Below are 10,611 nucleotides of genomic sequence, written 5' to 3'. Positions count from 1 at the left end.
CATCCCTTTTTTTACATCAAAGTACTCTATCTTGCAAGGTGATCATCATATTATTTTTTACAAGAGTATCAACAATCTCTAGGGTGAATTTTTCATCCAACCAGCACACACCTTACTTCTAACTACTTTGGCTAAATCATGGACAACACAATTAGTTTCTCTAGAAGCATGCTAAAAAATAATATGCGGGAAATCATATGCAAGGTGATATGAATATCTCGAAATTTCATTCCACTTTCTTTCTTCGGCACACACAACTTCCACCACGCAAACCAGTGCATTCTCCTATGATTGTCACCGTCACCCCACCAATAATGCAACATCGCGTCTGTAATTCTTTTACAAATCTGTTTTGGAATTTTGAAAACCGATATTGCATAAGATGGTATAGCCTACACAATTGATTTGAGTAGCGCTTCCTTTCCTCCTGATGAAAGTTGCCTTTCCTTTCATCCCATAATTCTTTTCATAAATTGATCCATCAAAAACTGAAAATAATCTGTCCTATCTAAACCCATAGTGGATGGTAAGCCTCGATAGGTATCTGATAGTGTCTCAGTCATTATATTGAAACTGCTGCAAATTTGTTCCTTCATCTCAACTCCAGTATTGGGGCTAAAAACACACTTGACTTGTCCACGCTAACCTGCTGTCCCGAAGCGGCACAATATGATGCAAGGTTTTCTTTCAGACACTCAGCATTCTTAGTATTGGTCTTCATCAAGATTAATGAATCATCTGCAAACAATAGATTAGTGATGGTCGGTGCTTCCCTTCACACCTTCACTCCCTCAAGCTTCCCTTCTTCCTCAGCTTTACTCTGCAAAGCAGCCAATCCTTCAATACATAACAGAAACAAATAAGGCGACAATGGATCGCCTTGTCTCAAGCCTCTAGACGATTTAAAAGTTTATGTTTCTTCTAAGTTAGAATAAGACGTACACGGTATTCCACTGTACCAACACATTGCATAACCAGCTTAACCCACTCTTCACGAAATCCCAATTTCAGTAGAATGCCTTCCAGAAACGGTCATTCAACCCGGTCATATGCCTTATGCATATCTAGCTTCACCGCACACCAACCATTATGATCATCTCTCCTGTTCTTTATCACATGAAATTTTTCATAATCTAAGAAGACATTGTCTGTGATCAGACGCCTAGGAACAAAAGCACTCTGCGTTGAGCTAATAATGTCTGGAAAAACTTTCAGCCTTGCTGCTAGCATCTTTGAGATTACCTTGTAAACAACATTGCATAGATCGATGGGCTAGAACTGAGTCACTTCTTCCGGAGAATTTATTTTCGGGATCAAAACTATACCAGTGTCATTCCACCCAGGTGGGATTGTACCTGAGTTGACGGCCTTCAACACTTCATCAACAAGATCTTCTCCAAGCATCAACCAAAACCTCTTGTAAAAGCGTGCAAGCCATCCGGTCATGGGGCCTTCAGATCGCCAATATCGAATAGTGCCTTCTTGACCCCTTCGACTGAATAAAGAGCTAGCAAAGTATTATTCATGTCATGTGTTACTATTCCTTTAACCGATGCCAAGACATTCGGATCAGTGGTATCAACTTCAGCTGTGAATAAATTAAAAAAAGTATTGCATAATATGGTCACTAATTTTAGTCGTACCTTCACGCCACACTCCCGTGTCATCAAGCAGCTTCTTTATACAATTTCATTTCTTTCTTCCCATGGCCGCATTGTGGAAAACTTCGTGTTGCTATCGCCACGTAACAACTATTCTGCTATGCCTCTTTGAAGCCAGAAGATCTCCTCTTGCTCCAGAATATTCTCCAACAGAAGAAGAATCTCCTTCTGCCTAGCAATGGAATCGGGAGACAAAACCCCACGTCTAAATTTCTCAAGTTCCCTTTTCAACTTACCAACCCTCTTTTTCGGGCCTATTAAAACATCTTTGTCCCATGGGTGCAAATATGCATGTACCGCCTTCGTCCTATCAGCCAAGGACGGTCCCAGACCAGCAAACTTCACTTTTTCTCATGTCGTATTAACGATTTTGTTCACTGTTCCTTCAGGTAACTATTGGAAATATGCCCTAAAAGAAATAATATTGTATTATTATATTTCCATATTCATAGGTAAGTGTTTATATTTCATGCTATAACTGCTATGATCCTGAAATATGTGATTCAGTGGAAAACTCATATGCACGTGGGAAATGATAAACGGATAAAATAAAGGTTCCTAGTCTCGCCTCTAAGACTAGCTCAAGTGTTGTTGGTGATCACATTTTTCGGATTTTAGGATATCATTAAGTGTAATGATAGTCCTAAAACAACACTGAGATTATGACGTTAGAAGAACGACCATATTAGATCGACCCAAACTTGTTTGATATGAATTGAGATAATATCGTCTGTAATCAATTGTAATAATACAGAGTGTTAACATGTGATTTTGCTCCTTGGACCATGAGAGTATCATGGTCACTTCTTACTGTATGTTGGGCTTTGAGGTTGCTCAAACGTCACCTGTAACACGTGATCATAACGACAACTTACAGGTTCATCGGAAGTTTGAAAAGTGGTCGGATAGCTCGAGAGTGAGATTTGCTCCTCCGATGATGGAGAGATATTCTTAGGGCCCTCTCTGTATGACGGCAACAATCATCTCTGTCCAAACAAATGTGACTTCATTATGGGGATGCCGGAACACAATAACAAGAAAGAAGAACAAAACCGATAACAAGATTTCAGTATAGTGAGCATGGTGATGACTCGGGAGGATACCAATGCATCCCGAGTTTTGCGAAATATCACGAAGCAAAGGGAACATCGCATGGTAACCAAAGGTTCATTCGAATATCATTCGTGTACTCACAGGGACCAATATGGACGTCCATGGTCCCGCTGTCGGTCATTGAACAAACCATTATCGTTCATGTCTGTGAGTTACCGAACCTACAGGGTCACAAGCTTAAGGAAATCACGATTTGCTGAGTGTTAGAAGGACAAGAGTCATGAGAATATATTTGTGTAATTATTTCATGAATATTTTGAATAGTTCCGAGAGGATCTGGAAGCATTTCGGGGTCTCCGGAAGGGTTTCGGTGAGTATTGGGTAATACTGGGTATTACCGATAAATTATATATAGGTGGAAAAAGATTCCGGAGATGTTAAAAAGTACTCCCTCCGTCCCAAAATAAGTGTTTCAAGCTTAGTACAACTTTGTACTAGAGTTAGTACAAAGTTGAGACACTTATTTTGGAACGGAGGAAGTATATAAAATGGTCTATAAGTATTTAAAACATTTTATATTTAATTTAAATATCAACGGGCCTAAAAAGGCCAAGAGGTGGAAGGCAACTTGGGCTAAAAAGACCCAAGTGGGAAAGTGCCTCCTTCTGTGAGAGGGGGAGGAGTCCTACTCCTCCTCCCTTGGCCGGCGCATTTCCCTCCTTGGTGGCAGCCCTCCCTCTCCCCTCCAACCTATATATACATGAGGATTTGTGCTCTTTTTATATACAGTTTTTTGAGCCTCCTCTAGTTCTTCTAATTCATGCTCTAGTTGGTCCTAGTTGACTAGTTAGATCTGACTAGTCCTCTTGTCCTTATAATTAGAAGTCCAGTGTGGTTCTAACCTACTCCCTCTAATTCTCCGGTGACGATTAGCTCTGGACTGCGAAGCGCTACTGGATCGTGAAGGCTGCATGCTTGCAACCAAGTAAAGAGGCAGTGCTTCCGGTCTTCGCTTCGAGGGACTGTTCATGGGCAGTACGAGGGATCGTTCATCTTCCGTTGCAACTCGGTGACGGTGACGATCATGATTACAACCCGTTATGCATCTTCATATTGATCTTGAGTGTTCGCAGGTGCGATTTTTTTGTTTTCTACTATGTTTCCCAGCAGTAACCAGCGGGCCTCAAACTTTTTGCAGGACAATTTCCTAAATTGAGATCCATTATAATACTCCGTGTCCAACAGCAGTTGCCGATTATCAAAGTGCACATTTTGCTCGTGAACAACCGCTGCCAGTGGAAACTTTGTTGACCATACCTCATTGCCTACCACCCGATCTAGTCTCTCCCAGGTATCACCACGTCTCCATGTAAATTGATCTCCCAACCAGGTATCACCACGTCTCCATGTAAATTGATCTCCCAAAAACTCAACTCCGTCCAGGACATATTCAAAAAGACAGTTACGGAATATATTCTATGTACATGGCATTTTTTTCACAAACAAATTGCTTCAGTACATGGCATTCTCATAAACAAATCTATCCTAGATCATGGCATTTTCACTAGTAGAACATGGCATTTTGTTCGTTAAGAGCATGTCATTTTACTATTTAGATCATGGCATTTTCACTAGTAGAGCATGTCATTTTTTACTATTTAGAACACATGGCATTTTCACTAGTAGAGCATGGCATTTTTGTTTGTTAAGAGCATGGATTTACTATTTTAGATTATGGCATTTTCACTAGTAGAGCATGGCTTTTTTACTATTTTAAGATCATGGCATTTTTTACTAGTAAAAGCATGGCAAAATACCAACAAAGTGCCATGGCATTTTTATTTGTAAAGGAGCATGCCATCTTTTTTGTACAAGTATGGCACTTTTATTTTTAAAAGCATGACATTTCTTATTGTAAAGAGCACAACATTTTTCTAAAGAGCATGGCATTTTTTTTTGTAGAGCATGGCAATTTTTGTTTGTAAGAACATGGCTTTTTTTAGCATATCATGGTAAATTTATTTTTTGTATGGCATTTTTAGGTATAAACATCAAGTTGAAATGTGACAATATTTTTATTATGTACATCACGTCATTTTTTGTGCTGTCTCGGCATTAGCATGTGGACCATATTAGTTTTGGTAAAAATTAGGCTTTATTTCGCTTTAACTGGGCTTTTCCAGGGATGTGCGTGAGGGTTTACATGCTGTGGAATAGATCGTTCCCAAGGACCCTGAAATTACTAGTTAAGAAGTACTCGTTGTAAAGATCACTCCAACTCCCCCAGGTTGCGGCAAGTGGCTCGCTGCATGTTGATATGTTTATTCAAAACGTTTTATCTCTTAAACCGTGCGTCCAAATCTCAAACCGCTTTCGCCATTGGATTCCTCGCGTCGAGATCTTCAAAACTAGATCCCATGTTGATAGGTTTTGACGAACTTTTTTTACGAAAAACCGAACCAGGAGCATGTTTTTTTCCTTTCCGAAAGAGGCACGACCGTGCCTCGGACGAAATCACAACCGTGCCTCTCGCGGAAGCAAAACCATGACTCTCGCGAAAGAAAAAAAGAAAACAGAAAACGTGTTTTTCCCTTTTCGAAAGAGGCACGCTCGTGCCTCTGACAAAGTCACAACCGTGCCTCTCGCGGAAGCAAAACCGTGACTCTCATAGAAGGAAAAAAAATGTGTTTTTTTTCGTTTCCAGGAGGCACGGCCGTGACTCTCACGAAAGCACAACCGTGCCTCTCGTAGAAGCAAAACCGTGACTCTTGCGAAAGGAAAAAAAAACAGAAAACACGTTTTTTTTGTTTCCGAGAGGCACGGCCGTGACTCTCGCGAAAGCAACACCATGCCTCCTCGTGGAAGCAAAACCGTGACTCTCGCGAAAAAAAGAAAATGTGTTTTTTATGCAAAAATTTTTTTGAATTTCTTTTTTGGTCGAAAAGCTAGGGAAGACCAGTGAAAAACCAAAACGTCGAATTTTTTTGGAAAAAAACCGTTTAAAAAGCTAAAAAATGCGTGCGAAAAAAAAATCTAAAGGGAGCGTCCAGAGTGCGACACGTGGTAAATGGCTGAGAGCGCGCCAAGTGGCGCTGATCGTTGCGAGGCTACCGAAGGAGTGCTCGTTAATTAGTTGCTCTCCAAGGACCCCCATCGGGAGCTCCTAACTGGCGTTGCGTAAGCTGGCGCTCACAGCTTTGACCTCGTGGGCCGGCCCAGCAAACAACTTCGGTCGTTCGTTTCCTTTCGCTCGATCGCAACCCAAGTCATCTGTTGATCTGTCAATTTCTCAAAAAAAAACTGTTGATCGTTCAAACCATTTGACCGTTGACTTTCGAAAATAGATCTAAAATGTTCATCGATTTGAAAAAAAGTTCACAAATTTGGAAAAAGTTCATCGATTTTAAAAAAAGTTCATCAAATTTGAAAAGAAATTCATCAAATTTAAAGAGTTCATTGATTTTGAAAAAAGTTCATCAATTTTGTAAAAAAGTTCATCGGTTTGAATAAAAGTTCATCGAATTTGGAAAAAGTTCACCGAGTTGAAAAAATGTTGATTGCTTTGTAAAAAAATTCAAATTTGAAAAAAAATCATAAAACTGAAAAAAGGTTTGAGAATTTGAAAAAATAATCCGCGCGTTTAATAAGAAAACAAATAAAAGAAAAACCAAATAAACAGTCCAAAACAGTAGCGAACTGGAAAAACCGAGAAAAAGAGAATAAAAGGGAAGAAAAGAAGAATAGAATCGCTTGTACCACAATGCTCTAGTGGGTAGTGCGGCTTTGTCGAAGCGTGAGGTCGCGTGGTCGATCCCCAGCGAAGCACCTTCTTTTGAAGCTTTAGAAGACAAAACGAAGGTAAACACCAAAAAAAAGATCGTTCCCAAGGGTTTTCTCAAAACAAAACAAAAACATTGAGCTCTAAGGTAGAAATGCCTGCATGGTTTCGTTTATTATAGGTATAAGCATAAATAGTAGCTCATCAACCACACACATAGCACACTCATATTATCAATCGTGCCTCGCAACCATTGAGCTCTAAGGTAGAATAGCGTATCAATCATGCCTCGCAACCATTGAGCTCTAAGGTAGAAATGCTGCATGGTTTCGTTTATTATATAGGTATAAGCATAAATAGTAGCTCATCAACAACACACATAGCACACTCATATTATCAATCGTGCCTCGCAACCATCGAGTTCTAAGGTAGAAATGCTGCATGGTTTGTTTATTAGGTAAGCATAATAGTAATTCATCAACAACAACAGACATAGCACACTTATTTCAACAGAAATTAACCAGCAAGCAAACAAAAGAGCATCCAACAAGAGATCCAAATATTGGTCATTTTTGTCAGGCAGTGCCACAAAGCAAATTTCATTAACATGTCACCAGATTAAATTCACCGAAAGCTCCACAAATTTACATGGAGTGGTTGTATAATGGGGTTCGTGAACTGAGCAAACACCCACAGAACAGAAAAGGATTTAACAAGTGCACCTCCACAGACCAAAAAGAAGTTGGCCTGGCATATCACTAAACGCCAATCAGAGGACCAAAAATGTTGTCGAGCACCTCTAGCACAGTCCGGAGAACTGGATTCCTGTTGGATAGACACCTATGGTACGATGACTTTTGAGAAGTGGGCAGGCACGGGGAGAGGGTTCCCGCCCGCCAGCTGAACGTCCTTTCTCTTAGGTTTTGCATAAAGCAATAACCCCTTAATGCAGGCACGGGGAGAGGGTTCCCGCCCGCCAGCTGAACGTCCTTTCTCTTAGGTTTTGCATAAAGCAATAACCCCTTAATGCAGGCAAGCCTTGCAGTAAGGTCATCTTTCTTCAACTTTCCTTTCGCCTTAAGGATGAGTGCTTCACACCTACGCTCAGAGACTCCATCGTAGATCGTCATCAGATCCATGTTTGTTAACCTGACGAACTCGTTTGGCCCATGATACTCAGCAGGGAGTCCATTGAACCGCTTTCTTTCCTGGTTAAACAAGTTACTCAAGTGCAATTAGATGCAGTCATACAAAAAATACCATTATTGATCTTTTGGTTGTATAATAAACACTGACTGTGTGCTTCGAAAAACAGCATCTGGTTATAGCCAAACCTGAAGATCAATGTTGTATTTGATAAGGTCCTGCTCCATTTGCTTTTCCCATCCATGCTTTCTCTTATTATCATTCTTCAAAAGCCAAGGTAACAGACAGTCTTCTGAGTACACCCTCTGGGCAGGCTGTCCTCTGCCAGCTTGTACAATCACCTATTGTGTGAAATGAAGGACAAAATAATAAGCTTCACATAACAAGTTTATATGGCTCCAAAGCTTGCACATATGTGTAGAATTATCAAAAATAATATCATACGAACAACACTAAATTATCACCGCCTTATTATAGCAACTCAGCCGTTCCAGATTATGACAGCAATATAAAGCTTATTAAATGGTATAGTAACAACAACAAAAACCTTTAGACCCAAGCAAGTTGGGTTAGGCTAGAGGCGAAACCCATACAATCTTGCGACCAACTCATGGTTCTGGCACATGGATAGCAAGCTTCCACACACCCCTGTCCATAGCTAGTTCTTTGGTTCTGGCACATGTATAGTAACAACTACTGGTAAATGCCAGCATGATATCAGTACATTGTCTAAGAAGAAGCCAATACTACAAAGGAAAGAACATGCTTGATCAGATCTTACTAGAATATCAGCAGATGTTCTAGAATTCCTTAAAAACACTAAACATGGAGAAGATTGTAAAAAATAAGATCCATCCATAATTCCATATAGTCATATAATGCGGACTTGCCTAATGAAACGGTACAACTATATGCCCAGGAAGTTTCATGCTAGTTATCTTAGTTTGTAGCAAATTATGATAGAAAAAGCATATTAGGTATAATTTAATTTAATTTTGTTATCACTTTTCAGAAGGCATGCTAAATCACCTCGACCCTTTGATGGCCTTCATCTGCCAGTCCCCCAGCAGCAGCTTCTCTTTGCAGGTTGGCAAGTGGCCCTCTCCCATCTTGTGCCATTGGCTGTCATGTGAAATAAAGAACAAAACAAAAAGGTTCATATAACCAATTTATATGGCTCAAAAGATTGCACATTATGTGTAGAATTGTCAAAAATAATACTGTACGAAGAAACAAACAACATTATCACCAACTTATTTTAGCAACTCAGCCCTTCCAGATTATGACAGCTAACACAAATAAAGCTTCTTAATTACTGGTAAATATCAGCATGATATCAGCACGTTGTCTCAATACTTGTACATCATAAACTTACTCTACATAAGTGTACGTCAGAAAATGCAAGTCATCTAAGAAAACGCAAATACTACAAAGGAAAGAACGTGACTAATTAGATCTTACTAGAATATCAGGTGGTCTAGAATTCCTTAAAAACACAAAACATGGAGAAGATTGTAAAGATAAAAACCATCCATATAGTCATATAACGCGGACTTGCCTTATGAAATGGTAAACTATATGCTCTGGAAGTTTCATGCCAGTTATCTTAGTTTGTAGCAAATTATGATAGAAAAAGCATATTAGGTAATAATTTAGTTCTATTTTGTTATCACTTTTCAGAAGGCATGCTAAATCACCTGGACCCTTTGATGATCTTCATCTGGCAATCCAACACCAGCATCTTCTCCTTGCAGGTTGGCAAGTGGTCCTCTCCCATCTTGTGCCATCGGCTGTCATGTGAAATAAAGAACAAAACAAAAAGCTTCATATAACCAGTTTATATGGTTCCATAGCTTGCACATATGTGTATAATTGTCAAAAATAATACTGTACGGAGAACAAACAAAATTATCACCAACTTATTTTAGCAACTCAGCCGTTGCAGATTATGAAAGCTAGCATAAATAAAGCATATTAAATGGTATAATAACAATTACTGGTAAATGTCAGCATGATATCAGTACATTGTCTCAATACTTGTACATCATAAACTTACTCTGCATAAGAGTAAGTCAGAAGATGCAAGTCATCTAAGAAAAAGCTAATACTACAAAGGAAAGAACGTGTGATTAATCAGATCTTACTAGAATATCAGGTGGTCTAGAATTCCTTACAAACATTAAACATGGAGAAGATTGTAAAAAAAAAAGAACCATCCATATAGTCATACAACGCAGACTTGCTTAATGAAATGGTACAGCTATATGCCCAGGAAGTTTCATGCCAGCTACTTAGTTTGTAGCAAATTATGATAGTAAATAGCAAATTAGGTGACAAATTAGTTTAGTTTTGTTATCATTTTTCAGAAGGCATGCTAAATGATAATTTTCCTTGTGAGTGGTACAGAAACCTTAATACACTAGGAAAACATCCCATGCAGCACAAAAATCTTAAACAGGCTCCATGAACTCATCTTGAGTACATGCCTTCACCAATCAGCTAACCTGAGCATTCAACAAGCAACAAAGGGGGCTGCAATAAATAAGTAATGCATCCATGAACTCGTCTTGAGTACATCTTCAACCATCAGCTAACCTCAGCATTCACCAAGCAACAAAGGGGATGCAATAAATACGTAATGCAAGACTTTGGGGTCCAAATCATGAAACAGAAAACCAAGACCATCTAGAAAGAAGTTGCTACGTACAGATCCCGTCGGTTCCTTAGATCATGAAAAAGAAGTTTAGCCTCTAACCCTACCCCTGCCCCACCCCACCCCACCCCGACCCACCCCACCCTCCCATCACCACGGAAAAGCCCTGACATCTAAAAAGTAAGAGGGGGAGAGTTGAGACGGAGAAGGCCGCGCCGTACCCTGGCTCTGCTCCTTCTGGAAGGGGAGGGGGCGACAGATCCGACGAGCGTTGAGGAGGGAGGAGGTGAGACCAGCGGCGACGAGCGAAATCCACCGGG

General features: G+C 39.9%; 1 protein-coding gene across 1 annotated transcript; it reads right to left on the bottom strand.

The window, feature by feature from the left end:
* Nucleotides 1-7,041: 7,041 nt before the first annotated feature.
* On the bottom strand, nucleotides 7,042-10,605 carry LOC119334263. Its single transcript, XM_037606865.1, has 5 exons — nucleotides 10,513-10,605; nucleotides 9,336-9,428; nucleotides 8,668-8,760; nucleotides 7,827-7,979; nucleotides 7,042-7,700 (listed from the first exon to the last, which is right to left on the bottom strand). The coding sequence occupies exons 2-5, from the start codon at nucleotides 9,423-9,425 to the stop codon at nucleotides 7,251-7,253; spliced, it is 786 nt and encodes a 261-aa protein (XP_037462762.1). The 5' UTR covers nucleotides 9,426-9,428; nucleotides 10,513-10,605; the 3' UTR covers nucleotides 7,042-7,250.
* Between the last annotated feature and the right edge of the window lie 6 nt (nucleotides 10,606-10,611).

Source organism: Triticum dicoccoides, chromosome 1B, assembly GCF_002162155.2.
Source record: "Triticum dicoccoides isolate Atlit2015 ecotype Zavitan chromosome 1B, WEW_v2.0, whole genome shotgun sequence".
Taxonomy (NCBI): Eukaryota; Viridiplantae; Streptophyta; class Magnoliopsida; order Poales; family Poaceae; genus Triticum; species Triticum dicoccoides.
Note: the sequence above shows the minus strand (reverse complement) of the source record. Positions and strands in the feature narration are given on the sequence as shown.